Source organism: Aythya ferina (genome assembly GCF_964211825.1).
Source record: "Aythya ferina genome assembly, chromosome: 3".
Lineage (NCBI taxonomy): Eukaryota > Metazoa > Chordata > Aves > Anseriformes > Anatidae > Aythya > Aythya ferina.
In genome coordinates this window covers 1,857,622-1,878,343 of record NC_140298.1, presented here as the reverse complement: position 1 = coordinate 1,878,343, position 20,722 = coordinate 1,857,622, and the positions used below count along the sequence as shown (strand labels likewise).

Here is a 20,722-nt window from a genome sequence, read left to right as displayed (position 1 = left end):
GATGTCACTAAACCTCCCTTGAACAATGCACTGATGCACAAAACAATGTCCGGTAGCCAGCCAAGCATTACAGGGCCTGGAAGGGCAGGTCCCTTCATTGTCTTTATTTTTACACAGGGTCTATGGCATTTTGGTGTCAGCAGTACAAAAATAAACCCTCTAAAAGCCAGCTTTGGATCCGTGTAGGAGAATGATTACGTTCATCTGCAAAAAATTGCTGTAAAGTCTCCCACAGCATATAAGAGAAACATGAAAGTCATCTGGGTTTAACAGATTAACCTGGTAGAAGAACTCAGATTACTTTTTTTTTTTTTTTTAATTCGGAAGACAAAATTGATGTATTTAAGCAGATTCTGAGAGAATCAGTTCAGCTCTCTCTACCTTAGTACAAACCAGGGAGCTGCACATTTAACTTCAGGACAACTGCAATGCAAAATTGAGTAAATATCTCCTGCACCAGGACAGCTCCCTGCTCTGGGAAACACTGTGTCATTCACCCCATTTCCTAAACATTAACCTTCTCTTTTTTTTTTTTTTTTTCCTGGTATTCTGGGATACCAACTGCCTGCTGGTTTTCCTGGATGAAACACAAAGCAGCTACAGAATGGCACCCTTCCTCGTGGATGAGGGGAACGGGTCCATGTTTCTGCGCGCTGCCCTCGGGAACACCCACACCCAGCCCTGAAGCTTCAGCCACCACCGCCCTGGCTGAAGCAGCCCCGCTCCCCTTCCCCATGTGCGTTACGAGAGAAATAGCCCAGAGGCCCAATACCTGATCTCCAAACTGTATTTAGATCAATGTGTTAAAAATGCTTTTACAGCAAAATAGCAGAAGTGGAATAAAGAAATTAACGTTGTGGCCTATGGAGCGTCCAACACGTAGTTCAAATGGAGGTCCTTTAACAAACAGCAAGAAAATACCTCAGTGTTGCTCCTATTTAAAATAAGCAACACCTTAAGGCTGATTTGATGTTAGTGTCATTTCTTCCCTTTGCATATCAGACAATTCACTTCCTTGGCAGGACTATGGAAAAAGCATTGGCCTGTCCCCGGACACTGAGATTCACACCCCACAATGGAGAGCCTGAGGTCACAGCCCTATTTCAAGCACACACAATCTTGCAGGGTCTTTGCAACTTCCTTTAAAAAACACGAGGAGCATAATGCAGGGAAACACAAGGCTTTTTATGGAAGTGGGGCAGTGCTATTAGTTTTGTTTGTGCCCAGGCCACTGGCTGATTAGCAGTGGTGCACGGGCGAGGAGAAGGCTTGGCACAGAACATGCTGGGAACTCCCTAGGTCCATCCTATTTCTTTCCCTATTCTGCAAACCCAGTGGAATGACAGAGATCTTACAGTGGATTCCCACTGTAGAGGAAGAAAAACGTGGATAGGAAGTAGGGGGTTTTGCTTTTTGTTTTTACATGATTTCCCCTCTGCTGTACTCTTTTTCTTCCAGTCCTCCTCCTCCTCCTCCACTGCAGCTAACACTCTCACAACCTGCTGTATCTGCAGCCCAACTACGTGGCCAGACTGGGATCCTCCTTAGCTAGGTATTTGGAAATATGAAGTTATAATTGTGGAGCAGAGATGAGTCAGTAAGGGATGGGCATCAGGACTCCATGTTCCCGTCAAGACAGGGAAATGGACACTGAGACCCCTCCTCATAAGGAGCCAACCTGGGCACGGCAGACACCTCAGCCCAAGACCTGCTGCTGGTGCGAGGCTGAACGTGCCCACCAGGAGGGTGTCCAGACACCACAACAGGCCCCCAGAGGCTGCAGGCCATCCTTCAGGACATTCAGATCTCAGCAGCACAAGACCCTCAGCATCCCTGAACCTGCCCCTGTGTTCAGCAGGATTGTTGGACCAAACGTACTCCTAATGCCCTTTCCAACCCAAGGAAGCCCATGATTCTAAGAAGTTTGGCAATCTCAAACAAACAGGCCAGTAAATGAACTGCCAGCATTCCCGTGGAATCCCACTGAAGGGTCCCAGAGAGCTGTAGGGTCTTTTCCTTCATCTGAGGCACAGGTTGAGATGTTGTGTGGAGTGAAAGGTCAAAGCTGTGTGATGTTTTCACTATGCTTCTTCAAAAATTCGTTGCAATCAGAAAGAAGAGTAGATGAAAGAAATGCCAAACCTCTGTTGGTTTCATGTTTAAATCTAATTTCACTTCAATGACAGAAAAGCATGAATAGAAAATAAATCTATGATGAACGCGTTTAATCCTTTCAAAATATTAAATCTGGGTACTAAGAGATGTTATCATTATAATTAGTTGCTGTTAAATTATAATTTTCATTATCACAGAAATATTTTAAATGGAAAAACATGTGTTTAAACAACGACTGTGTTGATCAGGTATTAATAACAGTTCCCCTTTAACAGGCCAATTTTATAGCCTTACTGAACAATGCGCTTAGTTCACCCAGTTTCCATGGTCACAGAACAATCTATTATTGGTAATTGCAGGCTGCAGTGTAGAGGCAGACACACGACGCTGTGCCAGCAGGCTGCCGAAGGAAAGCAGCAGCACCACAGGTAAGCTAGGCCATGGCTCTGTGTGCTTGGGATCTAAGCTGAAACCCCAAATACACCCCCCAGGACAAAAGCAGAAAGACTATCACCAATAAAAACCCAGCAGACTACAATGATAATTACTTGTATAACTGAAGGAACCCGTGTTATTTATCACATGCAGTTATTTCTAAGAAGGGAGTTTTTAAAATGAATGAAATTTAATGAGATTTGAAACAACCTGCTAATAAGAAGCATTAGAGGAAAAACCCCTAATCTTCTCTGGCTCTAATCTGCAAATCCATCATGCAGAGCTCCAGCTGAAGTTGTCTGAGAACAGCACAACTTGGGCCTTCCCCTGTAAATTCCTGCAGAAAAGCTCCAGAACATGCAAACACAACGTAAACTTTAACATACACAGACTGCAATCAGTCACTCCATGCATTAATGGTCTTCCTTATGAAATTCGTGTGGTAATTACAAAAAAAAAAATCTGTCTTTTCATGCCATACTGACTTTCTTGTGACTTCTGAGGTACAAGCAATTTGCACACAAATTCTAATTCCTCATCTCAAAATTTTCCTTGATTCCAGGTCATTTACTGATCTGCTTTTGTGGAACAATGGGGCATGTTCAAGCAAAATCATTTCAGCCTTTGGAGTTATGCAGGAGTGGGGAAAAAACAAATACTTTGCTAGTACAGAGGAATCTGCCCATAGAACAACTTTCAAAGCAGTAGCAGAAAAATGCAAAAACTCCCTTTGTTTGAAACTCTAGATTATCTCTCTGAGGTTTAAAAGGTGGCGCAAATTTGAAGGAATTAGTTGAGTAAAATAATACTTTGAACGTCTTAAATATGTATCTTCGTTCAGAAACATCACTTGTTTTTCTGGTCTTGAAGTGGACTCGTGAGTCGTACTGGATCAGGAACACACTGACTGCACAACCTGAAAAGCTCTCCATGCTACAAAGGTGTGGCTTCTCTTGAAGTTATCTGTGAGAACTCCCAATAATTTACCTTTGCTTGCTTTAATTTTTAACTCAATGAGAGAATGCAACTGCCAAACATCACCAGTTCAGTGTGTGCCAGCAGTGGAAGAAGCACCCACCACCTCAACCAAAGACATTTCGTTGATGCCACTTTAGTCATGCTGTGGGGAGGTCTGCACTCCAGCTTCCCCCCCCACCAAAAAAAAAAAAGAAAAAATAAAAAAGAAGGAACTTAAGTGTTTGGGTTTTTTTGGTGCCTTGGTTTATTTATTTGGGGGCAAGCATTGCTTGCTCGTTTTGTGTATTTTTATACTCTATGAAATACAGCAATCAAGAAGAGAAACAGAGCTCAAGAACTCCTGAAAGCTGAGTGCCTGATAAATGCTCCAAGTGTCTATTACTGTGACATTAATGCCTTTATATAATTCAGGGGCCAGTTAAGCACAGAACTATGGCACGTTTGCCTTCTGCATGTGAACAGGCTCTTTGAACTCACTGTGTGCTTATACCCCCAAAATAATCTTATACACCTTCTTAGCCAAATTGCACAGAGACATGCGTACACAGGCAGTTGTGAAATAATTTAACTGATACAAAGGCTGGAAATGTCTTGAAATCCAGCAGGAGGCAAGAATTCCAGAACATGAAAATGCATTTATGCCATCTTACGCAGACCGTGTGCAATTTCTTTGAGTGTTCCCAAAATGTGAGATGTGACAGCGCAGTGCCTACAGGTCTCCAAATATACAAGTATATTTAAGCCTAACTCAAATGCACAAGAACAAGCTCCATGAACACATCTGAACCTGAAGCCCAGTGACCTGCAGCTGGTGCCCAGGAAATATATTGCAACTTGGCAACAGGAGCTAAACCAGAAGGGAAAGTTGGCTTGCACATGATGCCAAAAGGCGTTCTGGCACTAGGCAGCTCACAAGCATACGCTTGAAAACTCTGCTAGGAAATGGCTGGAGTCGGCCACGCTCATGCAGACTGGAGGAGAGGTAGAGGAGAGCCCCGTACCCAGCCCGCTGACCAGGTACTGCCGAGGTTGCACTGAGCTGGGCAGTCGTTTCAGGCTGTCAGGCAAAACACTGGGAATAAAAATTCCCCCTCAGATGCTGCTTTATTTTGTGTTGCGACAAGTGGCAGGTGCTCCTCTCTCTTCTCCTTCCCTGTGGAGCGCACCCCACCAGCATGCACGTGCAAAGCCAAAGCCTTCACGTGTCAGGTGTCATTAAGCCCCGCCTGTTCTCCAGGACAACTCGAGGCTGCTTTTACTAAAAAGAAATGCGTGCAATGAGGGACCAGTGGTAACACAGCTGGCCGCAGGCACAGAGGGTGAATAAACATTTTTCTTAAGCGGCAAAGAGCATTGTCAGCTTCCACGTGCTGGCAAGGATCAGTGCAACTGCCCATTAGGAGCAACTGTTTCAGTAAAACAGATTTTTATCATGGGTATTTTATGCTATCTCCTATTAGTTATCATTATTTACTTATTAATTTTGGGGGGTGGGGAGGAGGCACAGACAGAGAAGATTCAGTAGTGTGTGAGTAGCAGTGGATTTGTCAAAAAACACGTGCTGCAGCTTCCAAGACTCCCATGGTGAACTGCCTCCATAAGGACCTAGGGGACAGCCACAAAAACCATGTCCAGGCACAACCCGCACATCAGCTGCTCCTGGAGGCTGCTGGATTACCTGGGCACCTGCAGAAGGGGCAGTGACCAGGATGTCACCTAGGGCACAATCGAGGAATTGTCTACAGGCACTGTCACTTGTCTAAAACAACTCCCTTGTGCTGGATGTGAAACCTCTCTGGTAATTAGGTGTGGCCAGGAGCACGAAATGCAACCCACGCCCTACAGGGCAAGTGAAGCCTGCTGAGACAGCAAAGGAAGGGGAGCAAATCACCTCTGAGAAAGCAAATGTGATCCCCACCATCACGAGTAAAACAGTTCCTGACACCCTTTCCTCTTCCTCTGGGCTCCAAATCAGAGCCTCAATCAACCAGACTTTGGTCACTTAACCAAAGACCCACCACATACCGCAAGGTCTCTGCAGCCCTGGCCCCTCAGTGTGGCGCAAGAGGAGAAATGCTCCCCACAGCCCTGCTTGGGGTGCTGACGCTGCTGCCCCAAGGAATTTCCTTTATTTAAGCTACTTGCGACACTGAGCACTTAAAGGTAGGGTTAGCCCAAATTATCAAACTCCCCAATGCACAAGAATAGCGCAGAGGTCACAAGTTCAGAACCAAGCCGATGTCTGACGTTTCCAGACACCTCCCTATTTATTCAGAGCTGTACTGAATCGTCATTCCGTAACGACTATGACTCATGCAATCAAAGTACAGTCACATCCGCAATTTCAGAGCAATCTCTTTCATTATATTGCCAGACAACCTGGAAAAGCTGAAAAGAGGAACACACCCTGAAAAAAAAGGCAGTTGCACTACCATAGTAAGTCTAGTTTCCCTGGAGATAACCAAGGAAAGATATTAAACGAGATGCAGAATTAATAATTACCCAAAGCAAACTGTAGTCAGTTGACTGCAGATGAGACAGCCCTGTTATCACTCTCCTGTTTTTCCTGGAACCAAATCATATTCAAAAAACTGGAAGCAGTGCCTGGGCAAAACAAACACTTGGCTTTTTTTTTTTTTTTTTTTTTGGTAAGGGGAAGGGAAAGACTGAACCCAGCTCACGGGGCCAGAGTGGAGAAGCTGAACCCCAAGAGGAGCAGTTATTTGAGATGAACGAAGGAGCAGGCCTGAATCTGAGAGACAAGGTCTCCTGAGGGAGAACTGAGCCATTGTGTGGGTTCACTGCCCTTGATGGGTCTCCCTTGGCTTAGAGCATCAGAGAAGGGGGCTTTGCAGATTGACTGGCTTCCTGGAAAGTTTGCCAAGCCCTTGAGTTAAACGTAGATATCTTTCCTACACCAGAGGGTTTTTATCAAGAAAAATCTGGGCAGACGGCATTTATTTTGTTCAGAAAGACTCAGTCTCTTTGCAACAAGGCTCCGTTTTGTTCAATCTTCACAGACTTACGGCCACCCCTTTCTTGCGATTAGAGTCCTGTGGTAACAGATAATTTCTGTACCTTGGCACCACACTTTATTCACTCTTTTGCATGGTTCTCTAGCTATTTTAGCCGAAAACTCAGTTCTGATAAAACTAAACCAGACAGACAAGGAAATCCGAAACTAACAAAACCCAGCCACCCAAGCCCACACCAAGCCTCGTGAACATTCACCTTGCCACTGTGACAACAGCCAAGGCAGAGACGCTTGCAGGCTCTGCAAGGAACACCAAACTGATTCCTGCACAATGCCACCTGGGATGATACTTCTGCTTGCTAAGGCAGGGAATATACAACATTTGTAAATGAGAAATCATATTTATGACCTTCCCCTCAAGCTCAGCAGAGTTTTACTGAAAGGTGCGCAAAACTGGATATTCTACCAAAGCACAGCTCACACACAACACTGACCCTGTCAAGTGCAAGCTTGTCCTGCCGGCGTAGCTGAGCCTGCACTGCCAGGAGTTCCAGTTCTCATTTTTTATGAACAAACCCAACTTGACTGAACATGGCATTATCTACATTTCCAGTCATCTCGGGGAAAAGGCCGCTCGCTAATGCCAGACCTTTCACAAGGCCTCTGAGAAGCCATGAACACGGCCTCTGGACTCTGCCACAATTTCTGCATGCGTGCCAGTCTGACTGCGCCTCTCCCCTCGAAAACTGAAGGGCCTTTTTCTTTAAGCTTCTTTCTACGGGAAACAGTGGGGCATTCAGCCCGGCTAGGGAGAGCGGTTAATATTAGTTTGGCTACAGTAGTTCTCTTCCAACAACGGCGGCTCTCAGCCCGGGATACCCTCGTTCCAGCAGCAAGTGTACAAGGCCTTTGTGTTAACGTGGGCTCTCCCAGCCACTGTGACCTCAGGCTCCACATCAAAGTCACAAGCATGAGTGGTCACCATCCTGCTTGTGTTCCTTCCTCTGAAAGGGATGGAAGGATTCTGCTGCATGCGTTTTTAGGAGCAGCCAGCGATTTTAGACTGTCCTTACATGGCCTCCTTATTTGCCTTAAGGCTATCGTGGAGGACAGCAGGGCCAGGACTGCCTCAGGTGCGAATGCCAGCCCCAGTCTGGTCTCTGCGTGACTGAAATGCGCTGGAAGGCACACCAGGAGCAAAGCCCTCCTGCCTGGAGCCAGGCAGGGAGCGCAGGCCTGCTGGGGCCACAGGCCGTGCTCTCTGCCAGTGACCCTCTGAAGGGGCCAGCAGCCAGCATTAGTCCCAGCAGCCCAGCTAGCAGCTGACCTGTCTCCTTACGGCCCCTCAGGCAGGCAATGGGTTGGTACCTGCCAGCCCTGGTGCTCATTTCCACATCAAATTCCACTCGGGCTTTCTTGTGGGAAGAGCAAAGTGGACTCTAAAACGTTATTTACTTGATTCTCTGTCTTTCGCCACAGCTTTTAAATTTAAGAGACTAATTCCCAATAATTGGCTTAACAGTTTTCCCAGTCCTGTTTACTCAATAGAGATAATTCATTTTCGCATAAGGAAAAACGTCATTGTCATACTCTGCTACTGAATAGCTGATACTTAATACTTCCTGGTGCAACTGAAACAGGAATAAAAAGGTCTTCAGAGCTGTTAGCAGTCAAACACTTTGAATGAACTGGCTCACCACTGTGCAGTTACTGCAACTACTGCCATGAAATTCAGGATGCATGCATAAGCGGCAGGTACGTGCACCTTCCTGATCCCCACGCCCTGCGCTGTGGCACCACAGCAGAGTAGGTTAGCACAGGCAACAGGATATATGGATTTTGTGAATCATGCTGCAAATCTGCTATTTGATTTTCTTCAGCTTGGCTCCTTGGCTTAGGTAGCATTTTACCCACTTTGGTTATTAAAGCATGGACCCAGGAGAAAACAAAGACAGAAAGAAGAGAAGAAAAAGAACAATCTCACAAAACAGATTTCAGAAAAAAATCAAGAATGAAATCCTATAATTGTCCTGGCTTTTAATCACCACTTCCATCTCCATCTGCAGTCTTATATACTGCCTCACTTGCCACAGAAGTTAGTGGCAAAAACCTACAATCGATTTGAGTGGGGCTCTTGTACAGAAAAAATATTTGGAATAGGACCCTGCACTCCTATGTGGTTACAACATGCCTGCGGTACACTGGGACTGTCTGGGGCATTTAGCTCATTAGACGTGCCCAGCCAGAAACACAAAAGACCAGCTCCAGTGCTAGCACAAATCGCTGTGTTTCCAGATTCCCAGAGCCACGGGGCTTTACACCAGTTAAGTACATCACACAAATCATTTCACTGTTCTAACTGGCAACAAATTGCCCTGGGGGTATTCAAAGATCACCTTACCATCACGTGTGAACATATCTGCTTACAAGTGTTGTTTACTTCACAATTTCAGAGCCACAGAGGTACATAGCAATTGCCTTTTTTTTTTTTTTTTTTTTTTAATATTCCAGAGCCAGAGTTTTCTCTTTGTTTTAACATTACATTGTTTATCCAAATAGTTAGAAATAAATAATACAAATGATCTAAATAGAAAGTGAAGAGAACAGAATACAAAAAAAAAAAATAAAAAATGGAGGCAACAGTTCAGAGTTGTGAATTTTCAGTTATTTCAGTGTGGAGCCAAATACAATTCAAACGTGTACTTTTTCAACTGGATCAACAGTGACCACATTAGCAGAAACACTCTACTCTGTGCTGTTTTAATTTGCCTTCTGCATCTCCCCAAGTTCCAAAACTCGCAACCAGAGGGACACACTTCTCAGAAATCTGAAGACGTGAAAAAGGATTCAGAGCTTTTAGAAAGAGAAAGGACTTTAGGATAAAACTGTTAACTTCAGTACCTAGGAGATTATCAAGATCTATTTTATTTCTTTAACAGTAAGAAATATTTTAGCTCTCACTTAGTCTCGAGCCACAGTAGCAGTTTATCTAGCAGAAAAGATGGAGTTGCCATTCTGTCCTCAACAGCCCTGCAAAACAGGGAAAATACACTAACATGTTAGTATTAACAAACTAATATGTTTACTGCTTACCATTTGTTCTGAAAGAAAAGCTTTGGCAAGAACTTTCTGTTGAGTTTTCCTAAAAGTCTCGCTTTTATTTTGTTTTTAATATCACAATTGGTAGAGAATCCTGGGTTCTCTATCATTATCATTGCTGCCCTCTCCAGCAATGGAGAGGGCAGCAATGATAAGGCAGCCCTGACAGCCCTCTTGCTGATTCTGCATCAGATTTGTGCCACAGCTTCCCCCAGACTGGTAAAGAAAGGTAAGAGGATGTGGAAAGTTTAAATTTGACTGGTTCATTTTTTGAAGAGACAAGAATCGAGTATAAGGCCTAGCAAGTGATTTGGTAAAAACGTTCCTTTTGAAAAAGAACTTGGATATGTTAGCTACAACACTTACCCAATCATTTCCTCCAAGTTAAATCCTGAAATTACACACTCAATTAGTTGGCAAGATCGCTTTTTATAACCTTTTCCTAACAACTGTCCTTTTGAAACATTTCTAGACAAAGACGACTTTCACCAATATTCAGCTACCATCTTTGTTACAGATGGCTAAAATGCCATAAAACTGAGTCTAACGTTCAAATATATTTGCAGAAAGACTTTACATCAGAAAGAATAAGGGCCCGGCTATCACAGACATGCACGCTGCATTTGCAATTGCTTAAGTCTTTGCAAATGAGCCAGGGGAGTTTTAGGTTAGATGTTAGGAAGAACTTCTTCACTGAAAGGGTTGTGAGGCACTGGAACAGGCTGCTCAGGGAAGTGGTGGAGTCACCATCCCTGGAAGTCTTCAAAAGACGCTTAGATGTAGAGCTTAGGGATATGGTTTAGTGGAGGGCTGTTAGCGTTAGGTTGGAGGTTGGACTCGATGACCTTGAGGTCTCTTCCAACCTAGAAAATTCTGTGATTCTGTGTGTGATTCTGTGAAATCTGATAGGGCTTCCAACTATTTAGCTCGTGCCCACGTGTTCACTGAAAACAGAAGACTGAAGTATGCTGTGACATGAAGATTTTGGAAGGGTTGCCGACAGCAGCAAACCAAGCAAGATTTGCCAGAAGAATATGGACATATTTGCAATTTATGTGGGTCTGAGGTGGGGGGGAGAGAGGAAACAAACACATAAACTTGACCCATTTCATCTGAAATTAAACCTTCCCCTGTTTCACCTTTAACGGGAATTGCCATGACAAGAAGTGCCAGTGACCAATTTGGTAGACAAAGTAGGATGTCCTTCAGCAATCACTGCCTGTAGCTGTGCAGGTCACTGCTAGCAAGTGACTGTGAAAGCCTTCAGCACGTAAATCTTGAAACAAGGAGAGCAGCTGCTGAAACTCTTTTCAAAGGGCACCCACGTAACTTCAGAGGATCCTGGGTGTAGCAGGAGATCTCACTACCCTAACCTAGGCTACTCCCTGAGCAACTTGGACGCACTTGTCATTTCCCAGCAGCAGCTCCCTCTTGGTCCTTGGGCACAGGCAGGGATCTGGGGATGAGACTTTCTTGCAGGAAACAAATTACATTTCCGCCTAAAACCCAACATCAGACAAACTAAACAAAATCAGAATGTACCACACAGCAGGGTACAGCACCCAGCTCCTCTGGAAGCTGGCTTTCCCCAGGCGATTTATCAGGAGCACAGATCTGGCCCGCTCCCTTCCCCTGGGAGTTCAGATTTGTGACTACCTCTGAAGTCTCACACCTCTGGCCCAGCCTTAGAGCTGAGGCGCAGCTTCCCAACTACACTGCGGGAACTGAACAAGCCACCAAGCTACTGACTGCCAGCAGCGTTAACAAACACCATGCTGTCCTGTTAGCCAGATGGGAAGGAGATCTCGAGCAGCGATGACAGCTGCTCTCGCCCCGATGGCTTCCCCTGGCACTGTCACTCAGGCGCCTTCACCTTTGCTGCAGAAGGTGATACAGCTGCGGGGATCTTGCAAATTCCTGACTTGCATCTTCCTGCCAACCCTGAAACCCCTCCAGGCCCCCAGAATGTTAACGCAGCCCCTGTGGTGTCTTGGTTTGCAGTTACAGCCTATCTGTTCTGCTTGTCACTCAGCTGAACAGGATGAATTTCCTCCATGGACATACCCTGCATAAGCTACATGGCAACATGTTTTCCACAAACGAGTTTTGGGGTCCTGTCTTTACTTGCAGAGAGTTACTCCAGCCTTACAACACGATCCCTTTTTGCTGAACAACCAGCCGTGAGAACTGAAGCTCCACACCTAGGTTTAAAATGATAGCAGCCACTGATACAATCTCTTGCTTATCATTCCAGGACTGGGAGAACAAACCATAATAAGAACTAACAAAGCTTACAAAAGAAAACAGAACTTGTGAAAGCATTTTTTCTCTCCACACCTGCACTGACATTCTCCTGAGCACCAGGACTGAGTACGCTGAGGAGTCCTGCTGATGATCTGGATTTCCCCTTCTAGCCACGGCCGCTTCAACACATGCCAACCCCGTGGCCACCAGGTTCTGCTTCTCTGTTACCACACACAGGCTTCAGTGTTTCTTTTGACACCACAGCAGCCTTGATGCACTCCTAGCAGCATCTTCTGCCACCTCCTGCTTCACTTGGGCCTTTCGAGGAGAACAGCAGGGGGGCCCTGCAAGGCAACCCTGCCCAGGTGCAGTCCCACAGCTTGTGCAGGCTTCATGCCCCTGTGGCACAGGGCTGGAAAATCTGCCTGAGAGGCTCCGCCAGTCACCACCACCAAGTTTAACAGCAGTTTCCATAAAAATCACCACTTCAAGGCACTTAACAGAGGTGTAATGTAAGAGTGCCTAAGTGGTCATTCAAATCTGCATCCGAATTTGCTTTGTTGCTAGCATTTTAGGGCAGAATTAGGTTGTCTCCTGGTTCTTCTTTTCTTCTCAAGTGAGACTTACAGTGCCAAACTGAACATATCCACTACCTTAGGAAAGATGAGATCAGAGAGGTATCCTCATTTCATTCCTGATTCACACTTCTGCTCAGTACAGGGCCTGAGCACTCGCTCTCTGTACTTTTAGTCAAAATGTGCTGTTAAAGTGTTTTTCTCAAGGAAAGTTTCCAACCTCCACTAGGCCTGAAGCACACCTTGCTACAGGCTGGTGCAAAGCCATGGATTCACATGAACACTCTCAGGAACTGTGAGAAATGAGGGGCAAATTCAGTGTGGGAAGAACAGGTGGAGTCTAAGGGACCCTGTATGGTGCCAAGCCATGCTGCCAGGGGCAAGAGGGGTGAAACACTTATAAAGGGGGAAAGCACAATGATAAGAAGGAAGGGAAGCTTTGAAGGTACTTTTTACCAGAGACTGAAACATGTTGTAAATGCTCTGGTCTTATTTGCTTGTACACCTTCCAACTGGTGACAGAATTGTCATTTAGGAGTCCTACATGTACTCAGCTCATCCTGGCTGGATCTAAACCTGGGATGCATGGAGCAGCCTGCCGTGCCACAAAGGGCCCTGTGATGTTACCGGAGCCCCCAACAGGAGACAGAAGTCACTTGAAATTTCTGCAACTACCAAATAATGGCTGTTAGATGCTCTCCAAACAAAGAGCTATTAATCCAAGGAAAGACACCTCTGTGTCTGTAGTTAAGCCACTCCCTTTACAGCACACAGTATTTTGTATAGTTATTTAGCATTTCAGGGAGTATCTGGTGCATAATTTAAAACATTTCCTGTACTGAAGCTCCACCCTAGCCGAGATCGTTGTCAGCACTACTTTTCAAGCCTGTCTGTCCTCTCTGCAGCATGAATAAACAGCTATGGATGGTCTACTGCAAAGTCCCTCTTTTCAGAAGAACTCCATTTTATCTCTTTCGTTACAGGAAATTGCAGTAAATTTAAGGGGAGTATTGCAATCCTCCTTCCTCCCCCCAAGTCAACACCGCATTCCACTGAAGGGAAAACTCACTTTCTGTGCTTTCAACACTGCGGTCTCCTTTCCTCTTTCAATGTGATGTAAACATACAGATAATGGATTCCTGAAGCAGTGACCCTGAAAATGATAAAATCTGCCTTCTTTAGACTGTTAACTTAACCAGCAAAGAAAGAGGCATGTGCCAGTGTTTTCTTCCCCTGTGCCACAGACTTAACACGCTCTTTTTAAAGTGAGCGCTGCAGCCCGAGATCTGACAGATGTCCAAGATAAAGCCTCTAACGTATTCCCTCGTGTGCAAATTCGGAGCCTGGATTTTCCATGCCTTGCCTGAGGAATGCCCAAGTTACCAGCGTTTAAGCTGCTGTCATTTTATCTTATTACATCCAGTACGCAGCCATTACTGCGAGCCAGTTTACAAGATAAACAAAGTAGTATGAATGAAAGATTTTTCTGCCTCCCTCCTTAAGCCAACAAATTGGAACATTCTTTGCGCTAACCAAGGCTCTTCCTCCCTCTCAGAAGGGAACCACAGGACCACGCTTGTGGCATAGACCACAGTAAAATAAGAAACTTGCACAGAAGGCATGAACTTCACTGTACTCCTGGCTTATTTACAGAGCCACATGGATGTAGAGGAGGAGGATTTTTGGCTTTGGCTAGGAATTCTTTCTGATTTTGAAACTGCAATGCCAGAGTTCATTCATCCCTGAGACCTGCCTTGCACAGGGAAGCAGCAGCGCCTGAGGCAGGGAGACACCGGGCCCAATCCTCCTCCAGGGCACCGCTGAGAGCCCAGGCTCTCAGCACAGCTCAGGAGCCTATCCTCTATCCAGCATGCCATTGCTCCCCAAAAGAAACCCCTGGTTTCTCTTCCCATCAGATAGAGGAGGTAATGGGGAGGCACTGCAGGACATCCTCTCCGTCTAGAAGCAGAATAGTACATGATAAAGAAAATGAGGAAGGTTGAATTGTGTGAATGCTTTTTGAGTGATCTACTAGCAACATGAGTTCAAGCAAATCAGCTTGTTTGGAAACGATGCAAGTGCTCCTGATTTGAAGAAATCAAGCTACCCATCTTTACAAGGTGCAGGCAGGCAGTTTGGGTGCTGTACTGCAAACTGCACCCAAACAAAGCTATGATTTTACGATTAGTTTCCACAGTCACAACTGTATTTTGTTTAAGGCAAAAATAAACAGAAAGACCACTTCCTCGCTCTCCCCCTTACTGCTTAAAGTGACTTGGTCTGGTTAGTCCTCATCCGTACGGCTGAGTGGCTCAGCGTTGAACACACACCGTAACGCTGTAAAACTGAGGACACCTTCACAGGGATAAAAGTCGCACGGTACCCCCTGAAAGCACACAAAGCTTGGTGCCATAGCACTGCGTTTGGCCTCTGTTATTGTTAAAGCCTTGATGCAACGAGAACAAGCCCAGGCTAACATGTTTACGGGGATCATATCATAGCAACACTTACAAAAAAAAACAGCATGGGCTTACCTTGCAACTGCTTGAATCTTCCTTCTAACTGATTATAGTTATACGGCACCTGAGCTGCATATCCTGGGGACAAGGGCCCGGGCATACTGGTTGATTTTTGTAATTCCATTTACAGGTAACACAGGGATACGACGAACTGCAGCATAAAGAAACCACAGGTTTCTCTACCATACATCCAGGTAAATCCCAGCTTCCTCAGAAGTTTGGCTTCGGTCCCTAGAGAAAACGCTCTCACTGAGCCCTAAGCAAATAACAGCTTCGGTTCAAAATCCAGCCGTGTGGGTTGGCGGTAAGCTGTCTGTAACGGGTTCAAACTTAAAGCACCAGGAGGGTTTTTTGGTGTCTTGTTTTTTCCCCACTCCACTCCAGGCAACTCTCAAGTGCTTAAATCAGGTTTCAAACGCTTGCCCAGCACTGGAAAAGCTCAGTCAAAGAAAAGCCAGCTTGCAATTCCGCCTGCGAAAAGCAGCAGGGAGCCACGCACTGCCGTTCTTGCCGGCGCTTGCAGGAGCCGCGCACACCTCAGACCTTTCTGCTGGTTTGTAACATAATCAGCAGCCGCCCGGGTGGAGGCTGATGTCACTTGATTACCATACGGCACTGTGGAGGAAACGAAGGCTGTACCAAGGGCGAAGGGGCGGCGGAGCAGGGGAAGAGCCAGACAGCGGGTGAAACACCCAAGCGGCTCCTTCCGCTCAGCAGCACCCGACCCGCTGCCAGAGCTGGCGGCAGGGCCTGGCCACCCTCCCCGGGGCACCTCCGCGGCCAGGGGGCCGGTGGTATCTCCCTGAACAAAGCCGGTGGAATTACAAGCTTTTGTTGAGAGCCTCATGTAACGGAAAAGTCTCAGATTACTATCGCATGAAAAGGAGGGCGCTTCTCCTCACTCATTTTCGAGACTGTTCACTTGACAAAGCAACCCGGACACAGGAGCGCTCACCCAGTATTTAGCAGCGGGCAAGGGGAGGGCTCAGAAAAGCCTGCTGTGCTTGCCACCACACCAGGAATGAGCGAAGGTGCCGGGAGCCAGGTACCTGGGGGCCCAGCCAAGTGCAGGACCAGTCCGTGCGGGCTGAGGTGGGCTCCTGAAGATGCCGCCAGGTCCACAACACGTCAGCCGTCCCCCAGGGGCAGGAGTTCCTACCCTCACTCATTCTAAGTTAAATTAAAAGGTCAATTCTGCATATATATCCTCAACCTGAATCGTCTGCCTGCCTGCTTTTCAAACTGCTGATAACATTCATACAATCGTGGTTGTTTTTTGTGTGTGTTTTTTTTTTTTTTTTTTCATTTCTTGCATTTCCAAATTCCTTTCCACTTGAATCAATGTTCTCTTCTCCTCCCACTCCATCCCCTCATTAAACATTTCAAAATGTTGCCTTTGTTTTGATGCTGTATTTTCACAAGTTTTGAGTCATATAGTAATTTGAGGACAATTTCTGTGGGAGAAGCTGGTTGCAGCCCCGGCTCCAGCAAGGCGCAAGCTGGAAATCCAACCAGCCAGCACCAGCACCCCGGGGAACAAACGGGCAACAAATCCAGCCGCGAGCAGTGCTCAATTCAGGAGAAGTGATGGAAGTCAACACTTCCCAACTGGAGCTGGGCTTTCCAAAAACACACGGGCTGTTGGAAATGCCTGGCACACCACTCCCTAGGTCATAAATACATTTAAAATATTTATGGCTTTTAACTATACTGGTTTGCTTAAAACAACAACCTATCCCTAGCCCAGAATTCCTTATTGTATTGATACAGAAGGGCTTTTGCTAGAGTATTGCAGTGAACCCCTTTATATCAATAGAGCTGTGTTTACACAAGACTTTTGGTGCTACAGGAGACTTCATGTTGAGCCTAAAATGCTTCAGTCTTTTTGAAAACTGGCCTTCAGCTTCCTAGCACTACCCACGTCTGTGCCACTGAAGCCTGTTCAGCTGCCCAGAGCGGATTTTTAACAGCGCTGGGGAAGAAAAGCGACTGTATGGCTGGAACACCGCTGGACAATGCAGCGAGGTGCTGCAGGCTCGGCTCCTAAAATAAGTGCTTGGAAGGCAAGAAGGGGCCTTGAGGAAGCACCTGTACTTGCTGCTGCTGCAGGCAGGATGCTGCTCTCGAGACAACAATGCGCTGATGCTGGCATGGTGAGCCCCACGTTCCTGCTAAACCTTCCCCTGGTAATCTCTGTACAGCCAGCTGTCCCTCTGCCGCTGAGACCCAAGCAGTGTGGCAGCAGCCACCCGATTTCCAGGCTGGGGGGAAGGGGAAGACAAAAATACAGAGGGCTCCACAATTCACAAGGGCAGTGCTCAGTAAACTGAGCCATTAACATCCAACTGCAAGCTCCTCAAAGCTCCAGGAGCACGCTTTGCCCAGCACACAAGTACGGGCTTATTTCTGTCACAGGATTTTTTCCTGCAGCTTTCTACCAACAGCAGCTTTTGCCTGCGATGCCGGAGCTATGTTATAATTAAACGAAACCCTTCCCCTCGAGAGCAGGCAGGCAGCCAGGCCCTACCTGCAGGCATACCGGGCTCATTACTGTCCCACCTTGAGCAAACAGGTGTTGCTATGTGAGTTCACAAGGCAGCCCTCGGGTCCAAATGAGTGACAGGAGAGCTGGAGAATTTTTTATCGTCTTTAAGGGCATAAATCAGGAGCCAGGAACTTTTCCCCAGCTGAAAGTTTTCCCAACACCTTTGGCAGGCGACGCACTAATGCACGTGGCTGTTATTAAAAATATTGAAAAGTAAAATATTACAAAAACAAAACATTAAAAAATAATCATTTGGCTTTCACCCATATAAAACACTGGCTGGCATTCCCCACCCTGTCATAAAACATGAATAGCACCTACATGAATGTACACTTTGGATCATCCCCTATGGGACAACTGAATCTGGTTAGCATTTCTTGGGAATCATAAGCTTAACAAAAGTTGGGGTTTGAGCAGGTTTTTTTGTCCTGCACCCCCCCCCCCCCACACACACACACCCCACACACACACTTCTGGCCTGCCCTGTAACACTCCGTGCCATCTGAAAAAGAGAAGGAGCTGCAGCAGGTACAGAGCAGTACAGGCTACACAGCAGGAGGAAAACCAGAGGACAGAGGAGGAATGCGGTTGAACTGGGCAGATTTTGTGACATGCGACACAAAGGCATTATGGAGAACTCGGCAGCGCTGGCTGTGAAGCTCTGACCTCATTTTAGCGGCCATCCTGGTTGGCATTTGGGCTGAACAACAGGTCCCCAGGCAACAGATGTGCCAGCTTTGTTAATGAATGGTATCAGCTCCTTGGGATGGCCCTGATCACTGGGTGCTTCCGACTCATCTGCCAGAGCATCACTTATGCTTTGCTGCGTCTCCTGCGTACATTTTGAAGGCTCCATTTAACAGGTTGGTGGTAAAAAGAGCAAAGCAAAATGGGGATCTGCCTGGATTTGTGAAACTTCACACCATATGGAGCAACTTCTTAAAAACGGGCATTCTGCTAGTTCCCATTTTCATTTGGGTAACATCAGCCCTAATAAATCCACTTGCTGTTGACTCCGAACCAGTGACCCGGGGACCTGCTTACTGCTGTTACACAGCAATGCATCAAATTGATCCCAAGGTTTTCACATGCACAAAGCCCTTTTTAAACACAGTTTTCACTCATTTTCTCTGTTTCTCTCTAATTGACTGCACTCTTGACAATACTAATTAGATTATATGTTATGGAGGGGAATTAATGTTTTAGAGGCCATAAATAAGATAACATTTGAGCACTGATCCAAGTGTAACTTATCAAATCAGCCCAGCTTGAAATTGTCCATGGTGTGATTCATCGCTGACTACACTGGTGGAGAACACTAGGGAGCAAATCATGTGCTAACTTCTAGTAACCAGGAAGGGAGGTGGGATTTTTTTCCTAAATTTTGTTCCCACTTTCCTCCCATTGCTATGAGATACTTTTTGCTTGTATTCTTTGAATTGTACCTCTCCCTGCTTGACTGGTAATGACGGCTTGCATTGTTTGTGTACTTGTTAAGAGTTATTAAATAAAAACGCAAGTGATTATCCACTTAACCATAAATACATGCAGTAATGCAAAGCGTGACTTAGTTGACATGATTAGAGCTTTGCAAAGCCTCAAGGAGAACAAGAGGTTGATTACAGGAACAATATGAATACAGAAGCAACATCTGGAGGCAAGTGCTTGCCCCAGAACAGAAAGGATCTGTCCCAGGATCTGTCTTGGCACTGCTTCTGAAAAGTGCTGCTGAGGTGAATGGGCTCTGACCACATGACAATTCAAGGGGAAAAAACAAACAAACAAACAAACAAACAAAAAGACATTAAAGCTAGCAAAATTGCTATCCAAATCCCTAATTATTAGTGTTTCTAAGACAGCATAAAACCATCGCTTCTTTTCTTAGCAAAAAAATAAATAAAAATGCCAGAACTAAAATCTTAGTGTATGCCCCCCAAAAAAACTACAGACAAAACTCTAAGAAGTTCCAGGCTAAAGATCCAGTTGATAACTTTTGCAGAAAACAAGCATTAGGTTCGCAGCTTTGCTGTACTCCCACGGCCTCGCTAGAATAGGAATAGCTACAAGTGGCCTGACAGCTTCATCCACCCGTCAGACCACACTGTCTTCCCGTCAAGCCAGCCAAAGCTAGCTGGCTTTACTGGGTCGACAGGGAAGGCAGCATGTGTGGTGGACACAACGTCCCAAACAGGCCCACCCACAAAACCAGTCATTTAATGCATATGTGAAAAACCAATGTGCAATTTCACAAAATGTTCCCCGGGTACCATAAAATAAATGCAGGCTTTGCACTGCTGTGCTCTGAAACAAAGATGTGATTTTACAACTCCACGAAAGACAATTATCTTTCTAATGGGAAGCAGCATGCACGCCAGAGCTTACAATAATTACAAATCTGGTTAATCATCACCCCTGTCTTTCCTTTTTACTCTTATTTGCTCTTGTAAATTCTCTACTTGGTGACTAACTAGAAAAAAAATGTGAGATAAAAAGGATGATTTATTAATCTAAAATGCCACCAAAAATCACATAAACATTTGTTCTTCTCCTGACAGGGGCTGAAGTTCATACAGAGCCCCTCAGAGCCACAGTTAGGAACTGGAAACTCCATCACGTCTGCCCTTCTCCACTTCTCCTCCAATGCCTTGGTCTGCTCAGTAACAGGAGAATCATCTCCCCTTGCATGTGCGATAGTCTCACTAAGGCAAGGTGTTTTTGCTATGGATTGTTCTAGAAACAGTTCTTTTTATCATATTTGACAATTTGCACACCCTGAGCCCTGCAGAGCTAGCTGCTCTCCCTCCAGTCCACACACAAGATGCGGGAGCAGAGAGGAGCCCATCACCACGACAGCTTCATTGCACCTCCCCGCTGCAGGTACTGGCGGCAACAGCAGGGATCCTCTCCCAAACTCACCATCCTGCCACGTGCAGTAACTGCTGCAGCAGGTTAAAAAAGCCCCAGACACAACAAGGGCTTCTTGGAAGCAACAGTTCCATTTTGGAACAGAATTAACTTCTGTTTGAAGGGGATTTTAGGTCAGTGGCAACTACGAAGGCATTTGCTGCTCCAGGTCCCTTCCAGACGTATTCTCCTTGACTCACGTGGGCTTGGGAGACCCAATGGAATCAAGAGGGAAGGGAAAGGGGTAGATTAAAAAGCAAGGGGTAAGGATTTCTCACAGAAGGGCCTGCTCACATGCCTTCCTCTAGCTGGCCTCCCAGTGTTCAGTGGGATC

General features: G+C 45.9%; 1 protein-coding gene across 3 annotated transcripts in view; it reads right to left on the bottom strand.

Moving 5' to 3' along the window:
* Positions 1-20,722, bottom strand: part of SPTBN1 (spectrin beta, non-erythrocytic 1) — a 137,058-nt gene that overhangs the window by 64,420 nt on the left and 51,916 nt on the right. The window contains exon 1 of one of the 3 annotated variants that reach the window (XM_084514130.1): positions 14,955-15,506. The exons of the other annotated variants lie outside the window; for them this stretch is intronic. Within the exon in view, the coding sequence (XP_084370256.1) occupies positions 14,955-15,063 (109 nt within the window). The 5' untranslated portion in view covers positions 15,064-15,506. Of the gene's footprint in view, positions 1-14,954; positions 15,507-20,722 lie in introns of those variants that run through there. 3 annotated transcript variants of the gene reach the window in all.